This window comes from Microtus oregoni, unplaced genomic scaffold, assembly GCF_018167655.1.
Source record: "Microtus oregoni isolate MIOR12 unplaced genomic scaffold, Mior012 000038F_ref0000394, whole genome shotgun sequence".
Lineage (NCBI taxonomy): Eukaryota > Metazoa > Chordata > Mammalia > Rodentia > Cricetidae > Microtus > Microtus oregoni.
The window spans coordinates 22,347,279-22,367,709 of record NW_024543097.1 but is presented as its reverse complement, the minus strand read 5'-3'; the positions used below and the strand labels follow the sequence as shown (position 1 = coordinate 22,367,709).

At 50.5% G+C, this 20,431-nt stretch overlaps 1 protein-coding gene across 1 annotated transcript; it reads left to right on the top strand.

Moving 5' to 3' along the window:
• Positions 1-6,994: 6,994 nt before the first annotated feature.
• LOC121433439 (bcl-2-related ovarian killer protein) lies at positions 6,995-18,562 on the top strand. The gene is made up of 5 exons (XM_041631855.1): positions 6,995-7,291; positions 7,830-8,081; positions 10,537-10,665; positions 16,958-17,121; positions 17,842-18,562. The coding sequence occupies exons 2-5, from the start codon at positions 7,859-7,861 to the stop codon at positions 17,965-17,967; spliced, it is 642 nt and encodes a 213-aa protein (XP_041487789.1). The 5' UTR covers positions 6,995-7,291; positions 7,830-7,858; the 3' UTR covers positions 17,968-18,562.
• The last annotated feature ends 1,869 nt before the right edge of the window (positions 18,563-20,431 follow it).

The window sequence follows — 20,431 nt, the reverse complement described above, 5'->3', positions numbered from 1 at the left end:
ACAATGAGCAAGCAGTATGCCTCCATGGCTTCCGCATTAGCTTCTTTCTCCAGGTCCATGATCTGTTTAGTTCTTGCTCTAATTTTTTTGTGATGATAAACTGTGATGTGGAAATGTAAGCCAAATAAACCCTTTCCTCCCCAAGGTGCTTTTGGTCATGGCGTTTCATCACTGCAAGAGTAACCCCAACTAAGACAAGGATGGAGAGGCTAAAGGAGGGGCAGGCCTTTCTGAAGAAATAACACCGGGAAGATTGTAAGAGCTAGGGAAGAATGTTCTGGGGGGGGGGGCAAGTGGCTGAGGCAGAAGAGGCTCCCAGTCTCCAAAGAGAGGACCTCTGAGGAGGCTGGTGACAGAGAGAAGAGGCCAAGATGGGGTGAGGGGGAGAGAGAACCATGGAAAGATTGTTCCACAGCAATTGGGGAATCAATGGTCCTGACGGAAAATCCGCCTACACTTAGAGATTCTCAGTCTTTTTGGTCTGGAACATGTGGAGAGAGACAGGCTGGGCTGGGTCTCAGGTATAAAAACAAGGGTGGGGGGAAGGAGATCAGCTGGTCACTCCTCCTCTGTTTCTTTGCTCTATCAGGTTTTCACCCCAATATCTGACTCCCAAGTTTTTATTGATAATAGAACAACATAGATAAACACAACAGCATTCTTAGTGCCTTATGCGTGTGGTGGCCTGGAAAGACAAGCTTGTGGGGAAGAAGGGATGTTCAGGGGGAGCAGCTGACACAGACCTCAGCCATGGCAGCAAGGGCTTTGGGAAGAAGCCATCTGAGGGCACATTTGGAAAGGAGACTTCAGAAAGAAACTGTGGTGGTGGTCATTCTGCACACAGGGTTCATCCGACACTCAGCAGCAGGGGAGCTGGTCAGTGAAGACCTCCCCCAGACACAGGCTGTGGAAATTAGGCATCACTAGGCCCACCAGGGGGTCAGATTCTTGTGGACCCCTCTTCATACCATATCTCATCCTGAACTCCAGAGGTTCCTCCTTCCTCAACCCCATCATCCAGCCTCACCAAGACCTTTCTACATCTATCTATACCTATCTAATCCATGGTGCCTCGGCATCTCTCCACCCCACACACTTCGGAGATAGCTGAGGTCTGGAGGAGAAAAAAATTCCTGGGGTGGCAAGCCCCTTGTATGATATAAAGGGCCAAAGCAGAACCTGGAAAGCGTGGGGCCAGCTAGGAGCCAGCCTCACCTGGGGAGAGCTGTTCCCCTTCCAAAGTGTCTCTCTGGACCTTTTCTCCGCAGCTCATGAGACATCTCGGCTCACCCTGCTATAGGGTACTTCACTTGGAGGTCCTGTTAGCCAGTGGGTGGAGATGTTCCCTACTGTAAGAGACAGGAGACCTGGCCCACAGGACCAGGATTTGGAACTTCAAGGCTAGCCCTCTGTTCTGCTTAGTGTCAACCAGCATCCTGAGGTGACTGGGAGGTATCAAACTGGGAGGATGTGATAACTTAGACCACCCAGGGAAGAGATCTTGGTAGCACAGGTTGCTCCCCTGCCTCAAACTCACAGAGAACACCTGCCTCTGCCTCCCGAGTGCTGGGGTTAAAGGTGTACACCACCATACCTGGTTTTGTTTATTTTTATTTTATTTTATTTTGAGACAGGGTCTCACTGTGTAACCCAGGGTGGCTGAGAATTCACGGTGTGGCCTCCAGAGCACAAGGATTAGAGGTGGAATCTGCCACAGTGGTGGCTTGGTTTTTTGACATGTTTTCTGCACTCCAGGACTGAGAGACAGCCGTCCACTCCGCCCAGTGACTCACTCCTGTTGTGTTGCAAGGAATCAGGCTTCATTCAGCAGGAGACCGGAAGTGGAGACCATGGTCTCATTTTACATAGAAGAAAACAGCCTAAGCAGGGCCGGAAGGGCTGGAGGCTACCCAGGGACTGAAGGAAGCAGGTGTGAGAACAGTTGTGTAAGTTTGTAGACTCCAGCTCTTTCCCTGTCAGAGGTAAATCCCAAAGGACTTAGAGTCATGCTCTAAGGTTAAGGGGTGCCTACGCCCTTTCTTCATCCATCTCGGGGTTAGCGTCTTTCGCTTGCTGAGCTTCTGCATTTCTACCTATCCAGAGCCGGAATCCCGAGCTTGAGCGTTCTTCCCGAATTCATGACCGTCTTACCACAGTGCTCAACTCTGCATTAAAGAGTACACGGAAGGGCTGGAGTGTCGCTGGACTTCTTCAACAGGACTGCTGGCTCCCCAATAATGATACAGAGACTTATTATTAATTATGGACGCTTGACTGACAGCTTAGGCTTGTTTCTGACTAGCAGTTATAACTTAAATCAACTATTTCTACAAATTTACTTTCTGCCTTGTGACTTTATTACCTCATCTCCATAGTGCCCGCCTGCTTGCTCTGCATCCCCTGCACCTCTCCTCCTTCTTCCCAACATCCTCTCTCCATGCCTGGAAATTCTGCCTAGCTATTGGCTGTCCAGTTTTTTATTAAACCAACCAGAGTGACACATCTTCACAGTGTACAGAAAGATTATTCCACAGCATTGGAGAGTACTTGCTGCTCTTCTTCACCAGGGTTTGAATCCCAGAATCCATATGGTGGTGACTCACCACTGTCTGTCAATCCAGCTCCAGGGGATCCAATGCCCTCTCCTGGCCTTCACTGGCACAAGGAATGCATATGGTGCACAGATATACATGCAGGCAAAATACCCATAAACATACAACAAAATGTTTAATTAAACAAAAGTTCATTGAGATCCTCCGGCCTCTGCCAACCATGTATTGGGATTAAAGGCATGTGCCAACACTCCTGGCCCCCGAGTTTCTTTTTAAAACTATTTATTTATTATTTTAAAATTGTGTATATGTGTGTTGTGTCTGGGTGTCTTTGTGTGCCCATGAGCGAGAGCAGGTACCTTGGGAAGCCAGAGGCATTGGATCCCCCTGGAGTTTCAGGCAGTCGGGAGCTGCTCAGACTTGGGCCAACTGCAAGAATAGTATGAACTCTTAACTACTGAGCCATCACTCAGAGCCTTTTCCACCCTTTGTGTAGTGTGCTTGACAGATTTGGATATCAAGGCTAGATTAAAAAACAGCTCGAGAAATATTTTCTCATTTTAAAATTTAAAACCCATGTAAGTTTGTTGATATTTCTTCAGTTCAACAAACTGTATAAAACTCGAATGGTGATATGTGTCGCAGTTTGAATGAGAACGACCCCCAAAGGTTCATGCACTTGAACGATTGGTCTCTAGTAGGCGGAGTTGTTTGGGAAGGATTAGAAGGTGTGTTGTCCTGTTGGAGAAGATGTGTTACTGGGGGTGAGTGTTGAGGTTTCAAAAGCCAGGTTCTCTCTGCCCCTCAGCGACTACTCTAGGGCCATTCCTGCCTGCTTATTGCCTGTTTCCTACCATGATGGTCATGGATCACACACTCTGAAACTGTAAGCAAACCCCCAACCAAATGCTTTCTTTTCTAGGTTTCCTTGGTCATGGTGTCTCTTCACAACAATAGAAAAGTAACTAAAACAGTATGGGAATACCCTTACAAGCTAAATATATTAATTGGTGTTGGATTGTTCAGATTTTCTTTTCTTCCAGAGTCAGTTTTGGTAAACTGTGTTATATTTAAAAATGTAAATTGCTGTGAGGTTGTATATACTATTTTCATTTGTCCATCTATTTATTTATTTATTATTTTGGTTTTTTTTTACTCAATATAATTCGATCATATACCTTTTTTTTGTTTTTGTTTGTTTGTTTTGTTTTGTTTTGTTTGGAACAGGGTTTCTCTGTGTAGCTTTGGTGCCAGTTCTGGAACTCACTCTGTAGACCAGGCTGGCTTTGAAGTCACAGAGATCTGCCTGCCTCTGTTTCCTGAGTGCTGGGATTAAAGGAGTGCACCATCACTGCCTGGCCTATTCCCAACAAATTTAAACACTGTATAATTTGGACAAAAGTTTCCTGGTGTGATAAAATCCCCGGTACACAGGAGGCATAATTACACTGAAGCTCAACTCAAGGTCCAGTGTCTTTTCTTCCAACGAGATGAGTTCTGGAGATAGGCTCTCTATACTAGTTTAAGGCCCTAGGGAGGGCCCTGGCATGGTCTTGGTCACACAGATAGCACAGAGGTCATTTGTGCTGTTAGCCACCTTCGTTCCTGGATGTGGGAGCTTGGGGAACCCCTGACTGTAAGGATCAGTCAGATTACTAGCCAGCTTGATATGCCCCGGCCTAACAAATGACACAGATCTCAGACAGCAAGTCCCAGGACAGGCTCTGAAGCTACACAAAGAAACCCTGTCTTGAAAAACAAAACAAAACAAAACAAAACAAAATTTCTTGGGAATAAACTTCCTGAAATCTGACTCTCCAAATCTGACCCAGGTTGATGAAGTCAACCTAAACAGAATCTTTACTCTCCTCACGGTTTGCTTCCTTGCCTGGACACCGCAGAGTCCCCTTCATTTTCTAACTCTCTCTACCTTATTCCCTAAGACAGGCTCTCTTAGTGAAACTTGTAAACCCCAGGGATTGCGTCATTTTTGCTCCTAATAGCACTGGGATTGCAGGCACGTGTACGAAGGTGCCAGGCATCTGAGGTTTTGAATTCAGCTCCTCATGATTGCACAGCAAGCACTCCTAACTTGCTGAGCTATCTTTGTAAATTCTCAACCCTTCTTTTCTTTCTTTTTATTTTGAGACAGTGATTTAAGCCTTGGCTAGCCTGGAACTCCTTATACAGACCAGGCTGACTTCATACTCAGAGAGAGAGAGAGAGAGAGAGAGAGAGAGAGAGAGAGAGAGAGGTTTGTTCCTAACATTAAGGGATTAAGGGTGTGCATCACCATGCCTGGCTTTTTTGTTTCATTAATCCCAGCACTTTATTAAAAAAATGTATGTTTATTTTCATATGGGGCATACATATGTCATGACATGCATGTGGAGGTCAGAGAACAACTTGTGGGAATTGGTTCTTTCCTTCTGTCATATGTGTTCCAGATATTGAGCTTAGTCAGACTTGGGGGCAAACACCATCTTCTAAGCCATCTTTCCACCAGTCCATTTTTAAAACAATTTATTTTTAAAATTAGGGCCTTATGTAGCAGGTTCTCTTTTGGAGCACCAACCAGTCCCCAAATCATGACACAGACTTATTATTATTAGTTTTGAATGTTTGACCTGTTTAGGCTTGTTTCTGGCTAGCTCTTTTAATTTAAATTAATCTGTTTTCTTTATCTACCTTTTGCCTTGGGATTTTTTTTTAGCCTTTGTTTCTGTAAATCCTATGCTGTGTCTACTGGCTGGCGGCTGCCTGGCTGACCCTGGGCAGCTTCCTCTCTTTCTCCTTCATTCTCTCCTCCTCCTTCTCTTCTCTTTTTCTTTTTGAGCCTGCATTTCTCCTCCTGTTTATTCTCTCTGCCTGCCAGCCCCACCTAGCCTTCTACTACCTAGCTTTTGGGGGTTCAGCTTTTTATTAGGTGCCTTAAGCAGACAAGGTGAAACAAATGTAACAAACCTTTACACAGTTAAAGTAGCATTCTGCAGCATAAACAAATGTAACACATCTTTGCCTAGGTAAAATAGTATTCCACAACAGCCTTATGGTCTCAAATTTGCTATGTGGCTGAGAATGACTGAATTCCTAAAACTCCTGCCCCACCAGGAGGTCTGTGATCCGAGACTTGAGCCACCACACCTTGCTCAGCCTCTCTCTGCCCGCCTCTTTCTCTCCCAAATGATTTCAGTCAGAAGTTTCCTTAAGCAGTGCTTTAGTTGCATCTCATAGATTTGATGTATACTGCTTGTTGTTGTTGTTGTTGTTGTTTTTAACCATTGTTCCCTTGAAAATATTTCCATTGGGGAGGCTGGAGAGATGGCTCAGCAGTTAAGAGCTCTGACTGCTTTTCCAGAGGTGCTGAGTTCACTTCCTAGCACCCACTCACAACCATTTGTAACTGGTTCCATGGGATCCAATGCCCTTTTCTTGTGTGTGCAGATGTACATGCAGATAAAACACCTATATGGACACATGTATGTATTCGTAATATATATAAGGTAAGTGAGGAAATCCTGCCGTTGGGATTGTACAGTTGGGTCAAAAGATGAAGACTACCAGAGTCTAGTAGATGATGCCGACTTTCTTAGAAATTCACATGGAAACAAAGAGCTCTGATTAACTACCACATCATCCACACAGTAATGCTTGTGATCCATCATAGGCCTACATATGAATCCTAAAATTACTAAGTTTCTGAAAAAAATAGACTAGAGAAGCTGAGTGTGGGGTCTTGGCATCTGTGGAGTCAGTGTCAGGAAGATACCTACAAATTGGACCAACTGGTCAACACAGAGTTCCAGACCAGACTCTCTCAGACTCTCTCTCTCTCTCTCTCTCTCTCTCTCTCTCTCCCTCCAGCCCTCTCTCTGTCCCTCCCTCTTTTTCTCTCCAAGGAAAATACCCTAATGAGAGATAACCAACTACAAAAAATTATATATTGGGCTTCATATAAGAAAACTCACTCAGTTCATTAGAAGCAAAGTCAGGCTGGAGTGGGAGAGGAGCATCTTCAATCAAGTACAAAGCCAAGTCTCCATCACACTCCAAACAAAGGCTTCTATTAAGTCAAGAATCCAGAATCTATTTGTAAAGATTTACTTATTTTTAGTTTTGTTTTGCGTATGAATGTTTGCCTGCATGTATGTCTGTGCATCACGTGTGCGCCTGATGCCCTCCGAGGTCAGAAGAGGGCACTGGATCCCCTAGAACTGCAAGAACCCAGAATCTATAAGGAACCTCTTACAAGGCACTAAGGAAAGGGTAAGTCAGCCAATTCTAAAATGGAACTCGGTGCGCCCCAGTGGGTTGGTGTCAGAGCTGGATGTTCTTCGCGCTGCCTGTCGGGACAGCTCCAGCCTGGCTGCGTTCCCGGGCGGCGCATCCCGAGAACTGGTGTTGGCCTTCCTTAAACCCAGGGAGGCGTTGGGCAGAGCTGGGCTGCGGCTCCACCCCCGGGGGTTGCCGTTTCCTTAGAAGGCGAAGCCCTAGGCTTGGCCACTCGCCTGCGGGGAGTCCGCGGGACGCCTCCCGCACGCACCACTGGAGATCAGGACTTCTGCGAGCGCGGGAAGACCGGCGGAGCCTGTACTTCAGCTCGGGCGTGGACGGGGCGGGCGCTGGGGCGGGGCGCGCTCGCGGGTTTGAATGGAATGGTCTAGACGGGCGGAGAGAACGGCGAGCGGGTCCTGAAACCAGAACTCCATCGCCGCCCCGCGCGCCATGCGGCCAGAGAGGTGAGTCGGGCAGGCGTGGCGTCTGTCCCCTGGATGTAGCACCATGGGAACGGCGACACCGGGAACAAACACCCGCTCTGCGAGGTGCACAAGTGCGTGGCCTGGATCGCCGCGCCGTTTAGAGCCTTGCTTGGGAGTTGATTTCCCGGCCGGAGGAGCCCCTGTCGCCTGGTCGCCCAGGCTACTCTGCTTCCTCCGTCGCCCCCAAACTGGTCCTCGAGCCTGGGCACTGTGACCACAGAACCTATCGCTATTTTTCTCGCGGTGCTTCCAACCCTTGACCACCGCCGGTGATTTAATTTAGAACCTAAAAGAACTTGGCACTGTGTTTTAAAAGGCTTGGGGAGCAAAACGAGAGGCCATCCGAAACTGGCCCTTTTTGAGGGCGGCGGCCAGCCGACCTCCTCTGTGAGCTTTGGATCGGCACTGGACCGGGGCGCACGCGGTGGGGACCGCTGTGCCTCGCGGTCTCCTCGCGTGGCGGGCGTCCCTTCCCCGCTTGGCTGGAGGCCGTCCGGCTGTGCTTTGTCTGTCGTAGGTGTGGTTCCTCTCGCCTGCGCTTCGGCCATGGAGGTGCTGCGGCGCTCTTCTGTCTTCGCTGCGGAGATCATGGACGCTTTTGATCGCTCGCCCACAGACAAGGAGCTGGTGGCCCAGGCCAAGGCACTAGGCCGGGAGTACGTGCACGCGCGGCTTTTGCGCGCCGGCCTCTCCTGGAGCGCACCGGAGCGTGCTTCTCCTGCCCCTGGAGGACGCCTAGCGGAGGTGTGCACCGTGCTGCTGCGCTTGGGTGAGTGTGGCACACCAGCAGCTACGATCCCAGCCCCCCTAGCTCCCATAACTGGTTGATGGGCCTGCCTGTTGTGTTTCGGGGGACTAAGTACATCTGTTCTGCAACGACATTCCCTTCTCCAGTCCCTCTTTGGCTGCGCCTCACCCTCCCTCTGGGGTAAAGAGGAGGCGTGCATGTGTGGGAGCCCAAATCTGTCTGGAATGGTGAGGGTGCAGGACAGGCCACCCAGGTTGGTGCTCCTCTGTTCTCCCCTAGGCTTGCCTGCTTGCTGGCTCCTTTGCCAGGCCCCCCCACCCCTAACCCCCCAAGTCTGCTTAGCTCAGATCACAGACATTCTTGTCGTAAACCACAGAAAGCTCTGGAAGAGTAATATTTTAGCGGCTAAACTTTATTGTGACCCTTGTACTCTGCTGGACTAAAAAATCCTTTGTGGGACCACATGTCCCAATGTTTGTTTTGGAAAATAGGCCTTTTAGTTATTGGCTGAGATCCGACACCCATTGCTGTTTCCCTTGATGGGAAGGCCCCCCGCCAGGGCCTTCTCGAAGGACATCTGGGACATTGTTTGGAGGGGTCACACACAGCTCAGTGGCTCTCCTTAGCTCCTCTAAGGCCTGGACACGTGAGGGGGAAGGATAGGCAAACCTTCCTTTTGGAAGGTGGACAGTTCACCTTATCACAGCCGGACTGGGGCCTGGCGTTGTCCTGGGGCTGTCCAAGGGAATAGGTGAATAGCAGAGATCACATAAATAGGTGAGTGGTTGTCAGGGAGAGCTGGTGTGCACTCTCCTGGTTGGAGGGAGCCATGGATGAGCTGGCTTCCTGTGAGATGAGTTATGCACACATACTATCTTATATAGGCCCTGCATCTCTGGGCTGCGATGGCCTCAAGGAACAGGGCTGTGTAGACCTGGTCTGCCCAAGAGGTAGAGTTAATCCATCTGAGTTGGGCATCCAGGAAGGAGGGCTGTGAATGGACAGAGGGAGCTATCTCTGTGTGTGGGAAGGATGAGTGAAGGGGTTTGGCTAAGCAAATTCATCAGAGAAGAAGACTGGGAGCTGCTGCTGGAGAAATGACATAGTGACCTCCTGAGAGTCCCTAGGGCACGGGGTGGCAGGGAGGAAGTCTTGCCTTGGGTCTGACCCACTCAATGTCTGTCCTCTTGGCCCTTTTGGTAGGTCTTGGGAGGACTGAACACTGGCCTCTAGAAAGGAACAGGTCAAAGCCTTGTGCTCAGCTAGCAACTTTAAGGCCTTTCTCCATCACTCAGTCCTATTGTTCCTACACTCTGGGGTTCAGACCTTTCTGGACAGCTAAGGGGTTTCCTGGAGGAAGAGCACTTGCATCCCAGTGTGTGCTTGTTCAGGTTATGTTTGGTGCTGTCATGACTATTCAGGATGATTTTTTTCTAAGCTCAGTGATAGCTTCCTGCCCACCCCCCCAAGCATGACCCCAGCCACAGACAGGAAGCAGCCCAGCTTGTGTCCCTCAACAATCTCCCTGGGGTCAGTCTCCAGAGGCCCCCAGGGTTTTAATCCTTGGCAATACCCAGGCCAGCCTTGGGAATTTCCATGCCATCTCTTCATCCCCTGGCCCTCCTCCTCCTGATTCTGCACCCGTTCCAGATCTTAATTAATTAGATAGAGCACAGCTGGCCTCGGGGATGACGTGGGTGCCCTTATCGCTGGGACAGGCCAGGCGGCAGCAGCATTTCCCTGTTTGCTTTGGCTGGGGAAGTGGCTGGACCAGGGGCACCCAATCAGAGGCCGTGTGGAATTCCCGGCACCATCTTTCCCTGTGCGTGCATGATGCTGCCAAGGGCACTGCAGCCCGGGGGGGCAGGTGGGACGGTGGCAGGCATCCTCTTTGGCCCAGCCATGGCTGCACTGACGTAGGAGCATATAAAAGCACACCCATTTGGCACCAGGAGCCCATGTTGGCATGTGGGTGGTACCATTGTCCCAGGGCCTTGGCTCAGCCCAAGTCAGTTCACTGAGCCATCACTAGTGATGCTAGTGCTTCAGCCAGGACAATCCTACGAGGCAGCAGACGGTGACTACATATTCTAGCCGAGCCCCTCTCCATGTTGGGTTCTGCCTGCCTGCCTGCCTGCTGTGAGTCACTGACTGGGTAGGCACTGCCCATGCACCACTGCAGGATTCCTGCCCCACTGGCCCAGCCAGCTTGCCTTTGGGAGCTGGAGGTTCCATGGCCTCCTTTAGTCTTTTTGTTCGTGGGGCCAAGGTTGGGAGAGTCAAATGAAGTAAGATAAGGTGAAGGGGTGGGTGGGTGTCAAACAGACAGAATGGAGTATCAGGGCCGAGTGGAGAGAAAGGTGTGAGCCCGCAGGTCAAGTGAGGTCAGGTGGATCAAGGACAGGATTGAGTCGTGGTCAGTGCTAGCCACAGGGCTATGGTGTGAGAGGACCTGAACCCCTGTGTGCCCATGCAGGGGATGAGCTGGAACAGATTCGCCCCAGTGTGTACCGAAACGTGGCCCGGCAGCTGCACATCTCTCTACAGTCTGAGCCTGTGGTGACGGATGCCTTCCTTGCTGTGGCAGGCCACATCTTCTCAGCAGGTAGGTCTGGCCTGTTTACTCAAGGCACCTCTGGGAGAGGAGGCTCAACATGTGTGGGTCAGGCAGGCTTACAAAGTTAGAAAACCCTTGGGATCCTCTGACACAGTCCTATGGGTTCCAAGTCACTGCTAGCACACTGCCAGCCTCCTGGCCCTCTGGGCTGTGCTGAACTATGTCATAGCCCAGTCCAGCAAGAGCTGGCTCGGAAGGCAGCGTGCGGTGCTGCTGGCCACTTTCTTTTTTCTTCTTAATTTTGGTTTTTTGAGAAAGGGCTTCTTTGCCTAGCCCTTGCTGTCCTAGAATTCTGTAGACCGTGCTGGTCTCGAACTCAGAGATCCTCTCTCTGCCTTCTGAGTGCTGGGGTTAAAGTTGGCATCACCATCCCCAGCTGTTTGTTATGTTTTTATTTGGTGTGTGTGTGTGTGTGTATGTGTGTGTGTGTGTGTGTGTGTGTGTGCACTGAACCACGGCACATATGTTCAGGTCAGAGGGCACTTTTGGGAGTTGGTTCTCCTTTCATGGTGAGATTGAATTCAAGTCTCAGGCTTGACCCTAGGTGCCTTGAAATTGAATACCCTGAAACTTGAGAGTCTAATTTGGTGGGGCTGGGAGTTTTCATGGTGGGTATAGGAGTTATATATGTAATGAGTTGAGGTGGTAGTGGAATTTAATAATATAAGTGAAGGGTGGTTTATGAAAGGGATGAGACTGGACTAATGGGAGAAGGGGGCGTAGGAGTAGCAGTGATACATGGTTGTGCTACTTGGTTAACAGTAGTGGCTGGGTGGTCTTTGTTTATGAGTATCTTTATTATTATCGAGATTTCTTGATAATTACTGCTGCTGGCCATCCTGAGGGCTGTTGACACAGGACTGCCTGATAATTTGATAATGGTCCAGCATGGGTTGCGGTGGTGGTACCCTGCAGGGCAGTGGCCCTCTGCATATACTGGGTTTTGGTGACCATGGTACTTGAATTTCCACAGCTAGATCCACATGGGATATTTTAAAAGATGGGTATTCCGAAGAGTCTCTGAGTGTGCCTGGTTGTGGGGCACTTTAGGAGATCAGGGACACACTTATCTGGGTGACTGCGACCACACTCACCTAGGGCTTTCCCAGGGCCTTCCATGTCTGCTCCAGAAGTGAGTGACAGGCAAGGCCGCTTCTTAGCTCCTGCAGCCTCCTCCCTCTCTGCCTCAAGTTCCACTATCGCTGCTTGCCTTTTGTACCCTGCCCCGGGTTTACCGTAGGCTGCAAGACTTATCTCCCCACACCTTCCTGTGCCGTGCTCTTCCCTTAGACCTTGTGGTCCACATGTGTCATTTACGCCAGATCCATGTGGTCTTTTCCCTAGGAGTGGCGAGGTCAGGGTCAGCCAGTGTGGCTTCTGGACCGAAAAATGTGGGGTCAGGGGGGTGGGCTGTGGGTAGAAAATGAGTGTATGGATGATGGAGTGGGAGAGGTGGGGAAAGGCTGTGGTGTGGGTCGGGTGGGGGAGAAACTGTACCAGGAGTCAATGGGCTAGCTCCAGTCCCTTTCTTGAAGGTAACCTGCAGGTACCTGGTTGGAGCGATAGTGGGGAGGGCTCAGGAAGGAAGCCAGCAGCCATGAGTTTTGGGTGGAGGATCACCCTTGCCCTCTCTGGAGCTTTGCAACTGACGCCAGCCATGGGTTGTTGCCTGGGCGTCTGTCTCTAAGCTGTCAAGCAGGCTGGTTTACGAGCCAGGGATGGCTAGATTTATAAGGAACTTTGCTTCTGAGGCTGCAGATCTAGCCCGTGGATGGCTTCGGTGAGCCCAGGAGAGACTGGACCTCCGTGAGTGGCAGGAGTGAGCAGGAGAAAGCGACTGGGGCTTTGGGGGTGGTAGTGAGTGAAAAGGCCAGAGTAACCTTAACCCCTCCCTGTCCACCGTCCCTTCCTGGTGCAAATCCACCTTGAGCATGGAGACAGCCCAGAGAGGCAGCTCTGGGAGATCCCCTGTGGGAGACAGAGCCCTTTCCAGCTGACGCCAACCACGGGTGGCTGCTTGAGTGTCTGTCTCCAAGCTGGGGGGAGAAGGTGGGGGGAAGAGAAGCCATGGGAATGCAGGGTGGTCACATCTCACTGGAGGTCAGGAAGTACCAGCAGGCTTGACAAACACACACACATGATGATCAGCATCATTGCATGCGCCAGAATGGCGTCATCCTTACCAGGACGGCTGTACCACCACAGCGCTGATGAGGATGTGGGGAACTCAGCCTTGACTCTAATAGCTGGTGGGACACACTTCAGAAAACAGCCTGGCAGGTTCTCAAATGGTGAAGCATGGTGTTTCCATGTGACCCACCAAATCTACTACTAGATGTAAACCTAACAGAAGAAAACACGTGTCTGCAGAGAAGCTTGCCTGTGTGTGTTCCCAGTAGCATCAGTTACACAGGCAAAAGTCGTGACTATCCACTCGTACATGAATTGACAGTGGATGTGGGATATTGGTCAACCATGAAGAGGAGTGTGGAACCTTAAATGTGTCACACACAAATTCCATTTGAGAAACGTGCAGAGTGCTGACGATAACAGAGCAGATTAGAAGTCACCAGGGGGCAATGGGGAAGCAGGGCATGACGGCCAGTGGCTATGGGCTTTCTTCTGGAGAGATAAGATGTTCTGGAATTATGGGGGCTGGAGAGATGGCTCAGCGATTAAGAGCACTTAGTTCTCCTCCAGAGGACCTGAGTTCAATTCTCAGCAGAGCTGTAAGTTAGTTCTATCCAGTTCTAGGCTGAGTCCTCTTGTCTCCTTGGGCATAGCATATATATGGTGCACAGACTCACAGTCTGACAGAACACCCACCCTTACACATTAAAAAATAAATGAATCAGGGCCAGGCCGTGGTGGTGCATGCCTTTAATCCTTGCCCTCTGGAGGCAGAGACAGGTGCATCTCTGAGTTTGAGAACAGCTTGGTCTACAGTACAAGTTCCAGGATAGCCAGAGGTATATAATAGAGAGACCTTGTCTCAAAAAAACAAATAACCCCCTGACAAAAAAAAAAAAAGAAAGAAAGAAAAATCCCAGCACTTGGGAGGCAGAGGCAGGCAGATCTTTGTGAGTTCAAGGCCAGCCTGGTCTAAAAGAGCGAGTTCCAGGACAGCTTCTAAAGCGACACAGAGAAGCCCTGTCTCCCCATACACACACCAAAAAATGTTCCAGAATTAGATCATGAATATATGAGAGCCCAAGGGAAGCAGACGTTTCCCAAGATGTCCCCCCTCTTCTGCTGGGAACGTCATCGCCCTATGGAGCTCACTGTTTAACAGGACATCGAGCTCCTCGGTTCTTGTGGTGGATCAGGGCACTCTGTGGGTGACGCGTGACTTCTCTATCACATCAAGGTCACAGCTAACAGCAGGGAACCCTGTGAGAATGGGACTGACAACAGGACCTGATCACAAGGCCCTGTTAGTCACTGACCCTGAGTGGTGACCCTGGCCTAGGATACCCAGCAGGCAGAGAGCCAGGGCTGTGCCCTAGGAGTGACAGGGGTGCCTGTGGATGCCAGAGTGGAGCGCAGCTGGATTCCAAACTTGGGTTTATTTCGAAGGAGACGGAAAGTCACTCCAATGGGAGAGTAAGAAGCTGATGGGTGGTACTGTTTATTTCAGGGGGGTTGGGTTCTCCCCCTCTCCCATTCCCTTTTGAGCTAACAACATTCATATACTGTACATTTAGTCACTTTAAATGTCAGATCTGGTGGCATTTAGCACATTCAGAATGTTGTTTGTCCCAATCCTGAGGACATATTGCCTATCGGCAGTAACACCCTGTCCCTCGCCCCCAAACCCCTATGATTTTTTTTTTTGATTCGTGGGCGTGCCTGTTCTGGGTTTCCTCTAGGTGGACTGGCACAGTATTTGTGCCCTTTTGTGTTTGGTTCCTTTCCCTTGCCGTGTGTGGCATTCATCCGAACTAAACTCTGGTAATTGGCTGTATAACCGTGCCGCTGCGGGACCTCAGCAGTTTGCCCACGAGCACTTAGCTTTTCCTTGGTGGTGAACATCTGTGTGCTGACTGGCGCATTGGTAAGAGGTCATTCCGAGCGCTGTGTGAAGGTGGGTTGAGGGGAATGTCATAGTCTAAAAATGCCACGACTTAGCATCTCACAGGCCAGCTGTGGCTAGCTGTGTGAGCTTTTCAGGTCTTACCAAAAGCTCTCCAACTGCCTTTGCTAGCAGAGCTGAGAACAGCAGTTAGCTAAGCCCTCATCTAATCTTCACGTGCGTGCGTGTGCGTGTGTGTGTGTACAAGCCTGTAGGTGCAGACGCTCCTGTGTGTAGGTCAGAGGTTAAGGATGAGTATCTTTTTTTGTAGCTTCTTCCAGTTAATTTTTTGAGACAGTCTCTTACTGAACCTGGAGGTCACTGATGACCAGGTTGGCTGGTCTTAAGGATCCTCCCATCTCCGTCATCCCTGCCCCCTCTGGTGCCAGTGCTAAGACTACAGGTGCAGGCCATCATGCTGGCATGCCCGGCTTTTTACATGGGGGCTGGGGATCTGAAATCTGACCCTCGAGCTTGCATAGCAAACACCTTACTGTCTCCCCAGCCCCTAAAGCTTTTTAACATCTTTGTTAGAATTTGTCCTCTTATGCTGTTAACAAGGGGAAATGGGCTTTACTTTTTCAAATGCTTAATGTGTTATTTGTGCTTTTTTTTTTTTTTGGCTCCCTCAGTCTCAAGACCTTCTTGCCTCAGCTTCCTGCTACTGAGATTACAGGAGCACACTACCTCACCTACCTCCTCTCTAAAAGATTTGTTTTAATTAATTAATATATTTATTTAGGTTTTTTGAGATAAAGTGTCTCTGGCTGTCCCAGAACTCGCTCTGTAGACCAGGCTGGCCTCTAACTCAGAAATCGCCTGCCCCTGCCTCCTGAGTGCTGGGTTAAAGGCACACACCAGCATGCCTGGCTGATTTACTCTATTTTTAATATTTTTTTATTTTAATATAATTTTAAATATTGATATCAACTATATAATTTAGTTTTAATATTTATATTTACAAATGTCTAATATTTTATGTTTTAATATTTAAATGTAAATAATATACTTAAAACATTGTTTTGTTTTTAATTATGTGTATGTGTTTGTACCTCTGTGTGGATGTGTACGCGTGTATTCAGGTCTGACCCTGGGAGAGCAATAGGTGCTCTTTAACTACGGAGCCATATTTCCAGCTCCCTCTTTGGAGAGAAGAACTTATGTAACCCAGGCCGGCTGAGGATGACCTTGATTGAGCTCCTTTCTGATTCCCCTGCCTCTGCCACAGAAACGCTGCGATTATGCCAAGACCCGACTCTTTTTTGTCAGTACTAGTGATAGCATACAAAGTTTCTGTATTCTTTCCACTTCCGTGTGTGTACGCATGTTTGCGTGTCTAGGCACATACGTGTGCATGCATACGGGGACCCAAGGTTGATGTGGGCGTTAGCCTTCTAATTCACTGCAGCAGGGTTTCTCAGACATACCCAGAGCTCGCTGATACAGTGAAGCTTGCTAACCAGCTTGCCCCGAGGATCCTGTCTCTGTCTTCCGAGACTAGAATTGGGGAGGGTGAGCTGGCATACCCACCCCGCGTTTATATGAGTTATGGGGCTCCGAACTCTGGTTTCCAGGCTTGCTTAGCAAACACTTTAACTACTGGGCTGTCTCCCCAGCCCCTACATTTCTGTATGTTAAGGTGCTGCGTGTAATCCCTCACAATGTTGTTCATTTATCTTTATGCCTCCCAGCAGGTCAGCAGTCTGGGGAGGAGTCCCCCTGTGGACTGTGGCTTTTTTTCTAAAGCAAGCCTGGGATAGGCCCTGACCTACTGCCCTGGCGTCAAGGTTCAGAGCAGCAGACAAAACAGGGTCAGACACATCCTTGTTTGCTGCTTTCCTTGCCCAGTTCTGAGTCAGCTCAACCCCGCTGTGCTGAGCTGCACTGCTTTCCTGTGGCCCCCTCTCTCAGATGCGGGGAAGGCTGGTCTCCTAGGCTCCAGCAGGTATGGCTGGGAGCCTGCATCTACATGAGACCAGCCCGAGAGAGAAAACCTGACTTGCTGGAGATGGTGGTCAAGCCGACTAGTATATCTGGTCAAGTGCCCTGTTGCGGTGGTGCTCTGCACAGAAGGTCCTGGCTCCATTGTCATCATTAGTCACCAGCTGAAGGCAGGCAGGAAAGTGGCTTAGAGAAGCTCAGCTCTTCATGGTACCCTAGGGGCTGGACACCACTTTGGGTCTGATCAGCAACTCTCTCTCTCTCTAGGCATCACATGGGGCAAGGTAGTGTCCCTGTACTCGGTGGCTGCAGGGCTGGCAGTGGACTGTGTCCGGCAGGCTCAGCCTGCCATGGTTCATGCCCTGGTTGATTGCCTGGGGGAGTTTGTGCGCAAGACCCTGGCGACCTGGCTTCGGAGGCGTGGTGGATGGGTGAGCCTGAGAATCAGTGGGGCTGTGGAGTGTGGTGGGGTGGGGATGGTGTGCTAAGCCCCGGAGTGTTAGTGAGGGAACAGAGGGTGGAGTGGGATGGAATATGGGGGCCATAAGCAAGGGCTTTAGGACTCAGGGTTGCTCTGGGATGCAGGCAGGTAGGTGCTGGCTCTTCTGTGCCTGTGCTGACATGATCCCAGACCCTAAACTCTGGTCCCCTTGCTGTTCCCAGAAGGCGCCTGGCAGAAAGAGGCCAACAGGTAGTCTTTCAGAGACAGAACCAAGCCCCCCTCACAGGGAGATTTCAGTGCTGCCCAAAGTACTTCACTTCCCTCTTGGGAGCCCCACTTTTCTCCATTCTCAAGAAGCAAGACCTAGAGGGGCAAGCGTCAGGATCAGGGCCTCCTAGTCTCTGTGCCTGACTGCCTACATGGTTGGCCAAACCAAAGATACTTTTGGGTACTGGGCACGGAGGATGGGCTCTGTCCAGAAGCCCATTTTCGCCTATAAAATGGGTAGGCAAGGACGTTGGCTTGAGACCTTTCCCCTTCTAACTCTCAGGAGTCCTGAACAAGTTTAGGCCCAGATGGGCCACATCCTCCTTTCTCAAACAGCTTTGTATATTCCCTTTGTGATTCGATGAGACATTTTTCTAGAGCAAGGTACTAGGGACCTCGGGTTGCCTGGTCTGGCTAACTATCCCATTTTTTTTTCTCCCAGACTGATGTCCTCAAGTGTGTGGTCAGCACAGACCCTGGCTTCCATTCCCACTGGCTCGTGGCCACGCTCTGCAGTTTTGGCCGCTTCCTGAAGGCTGCATTCTTCCTGTTGTTGCCAGAGAGATGAGCTGCCTACCAGGGCAGGGGCCACCCCTAGAGCCCCTGGGCCCAACGCACAGGGCCCGCAGCACCTGCAAAGCACCTTCCTCTCTCAGATTGGGAGCATCCGGCCCCCGGGGCCCTGTCCCAAACCCCATTCCTTGTGGACCCCGGTCTCTGGGAGGGCTGAGTGGAGGAGGCCATCCCAGAGTCTGGAGCTGGCTTCAGTGTCTTCTGTAGCTCTTCCCTTGGGTCAGTGTCCAGCCCTGGAGAAAGGAACCGGGGGACACTTTCACTTGATGCTCAGGGCCTCACCCCAGGGAGGGATCTTCCCAGGACACGAGCTGGCCTCAGTCCTTGTGGGAAGCAGGTCCTGTCCATCTGATCTGAAGGTGACTCTGGCTAATGCAGGAGCCAGGGATGCTTCCTGTCCCTGAAGGCAGAGCAGAAGGCTCCTGTGTGGCTGCTTAGGCTATTTCTAGATGAAGAAGGTGTCCCTAACCCACAATGGGTCCTTCGTGGCAGAGACGAGGGTGTAGGTAGTTCGTCTGACCAATGAGCAGAGATCCTGTGGATGAAGTGGTCTCCTTAAGCTGGACCCCAATAAAGTTTTACCCAGTGGAGTGTGAGACCCTTTTCTGCTTTCTCTGTGTCTGTCCTCGTGGGACTGCGAAACATCGCCAGCTGGGACCTCTAAGAACTCAGACTTGGGAAGCCAGTCCTTCATGAAGTCTAACCTCCTCCTCTTGCTGCTGTGTACTGAGCAGCTTTGGACTTGACCTGATTGGGGACTGTGAGGGGACAAAGAAAGCAAGCTGGGCCCAGGTGGGACAGGCGCACTCTGGAGCTGTGACGACCTGAAACCTCAGCGTATTCCTTATGTGCAGCACAGGGAAGGGTTAGCTAGTCTTGGCAAGGTGTCTGTCAGTGCAATCTTAAGCAGTAACATCTAGGAGGAGGAAGCTACAGTTGCTAGTTTTTTTTACACGCTGTCAATCATTCATACAGACTCATACTAGCATATACTGTCAACACTCAGTCAGACCAAAGGAAGACTTTCCCTTCTCATGGGTTGAGGCATTGGGCCTTTGACAATGGCCGGGCCTGTGTCAAACAATACACATTTATGCGGGACTTCATCTTCTCTATACATTCGCTCGGCTCCCCACATCCAGCCTTTCCTTGATACCAGTTGTTTAAATCAGGCCACGGGAGTGTTTCAGAGCCCCGGCCAGACCTGTAGTGCTGGGGAGGTGTGTGCTGGCTGGATATGCCCTGTCCTTTATCTCCCTGAGCCTATCCTTTGACTTGATGGAGCCCTGGCATCCTGCCTGCGCCCCTCCCCCAGCCAGGCTGTGTGTGCTGGACTGGGCTGTGTGTCAGGCTGAGAAAGCTCCTGTAGAAAGATGTTCTATCGCTATATGGGGTTCGCATCCCCTTGGAGGGCAGAAAGGGTACAAACCATTTGTTTCGGGTGAGCCACCGTAGAGTGTTCAGTGGCCCACGTGGAGCCCTTAGAGGTATGAAGGGCTGGTCTATGGCCCGAGAGGGAAGGGTTCTGATTGGTTCTCCAGTCAAGGCGCTAATGCCTGCCTAACAGAGAGCTCTGTGCTGGTCCAGGGTGTGATGTGGCACTAGAGATAATCAAGATACGGGGAAGGCCAGGTTCTGGTGACCGAACACTCTCCAAACGGAGTTCCTTGCAAATAATGGGGCCCTCCTAACTATGCCGGACGAAACGGGGAAAGGAAAGGATGGACACAGGACTTCCGATTCCCAGCTCTGGCATCCCACAGAAGCCTCCAGCGCTATATCTGCCCTAACAGAGACTCTTACCTTCTTCAGCCAGAGTTGAGGCTGCTGAGCGTCCAGCCCAGGGCCTCTCACCGGTGGCTGGATCGTGGAACATGCCGAACTAGTCTCACAGGAGGTCTCTTGTTAAAGGGACAGCAGGAGTTAGAATGAAGCTGTGTGGGAGGCCTTGAGGAAGCTGGGGACACTGGGCCTAATGAGAAGTCGGAGGCAACGAATCAGCTTCCCACAGCAGCGGGTTTCTCCCTCTAAGGATAGCAATGTCCACCACCAGGAGATGACCACAAGGAGATGACCACCCGGCATTTCTGAGGCCTGGTGAGGATCTCCCAGGGGTCCTTAGGACCTCGACTTGGATGTTTATGAAGCAGTTATTTGGATACAAGTTGAGACAAGAAGGCCCCAAGAGGGTAGGGGACAGGACAGGGACAGGTGTACTGTCGCTAAAGAAATTTTACATTATTTGTGCAAAGTGATGGGAAATGTGTAGACATGGCTATCAAGAGTGGGAGGAACGATTGGGACCAGGCTGAGATACTGACAAGACTCACCAAGCAGAAGCATTCAGGGTCATAGCTATGGGCAGGATAGGAACCATCACTGGTTGGCTGGACGGTGGAAGCATAGGCCTGGCGGCCACTGTGAACCAACTAAAGATGTGAAAATTTTTTTGTAGTTGT

Bases quoted from the DNA above. Each gene is read 5' to 3' on its own strand.
- LOC121433439 (XM_041631855.1), top strand. From the start codon at position 7,859: ATGGAGGTGCTGCGGCGCTCTTCTGTCTTCGCTGCGGAGATCATGGAC. The intron at 10,666-16,957 runs GTAGGTCTGGCC...CTCTCTCTCTAG, and splicing joins AGGCCACATCTTCTCAGCAG to GCATCACATGGGGCAAGGTA. The intron at 17,122-17,841 runs GTGAGCCTGAGA...TTTTTCTCCCAG, and splicing joins TTCGGAGGCGTGGTGGATGG to ACTGATGTCCTCAAGTGTGT.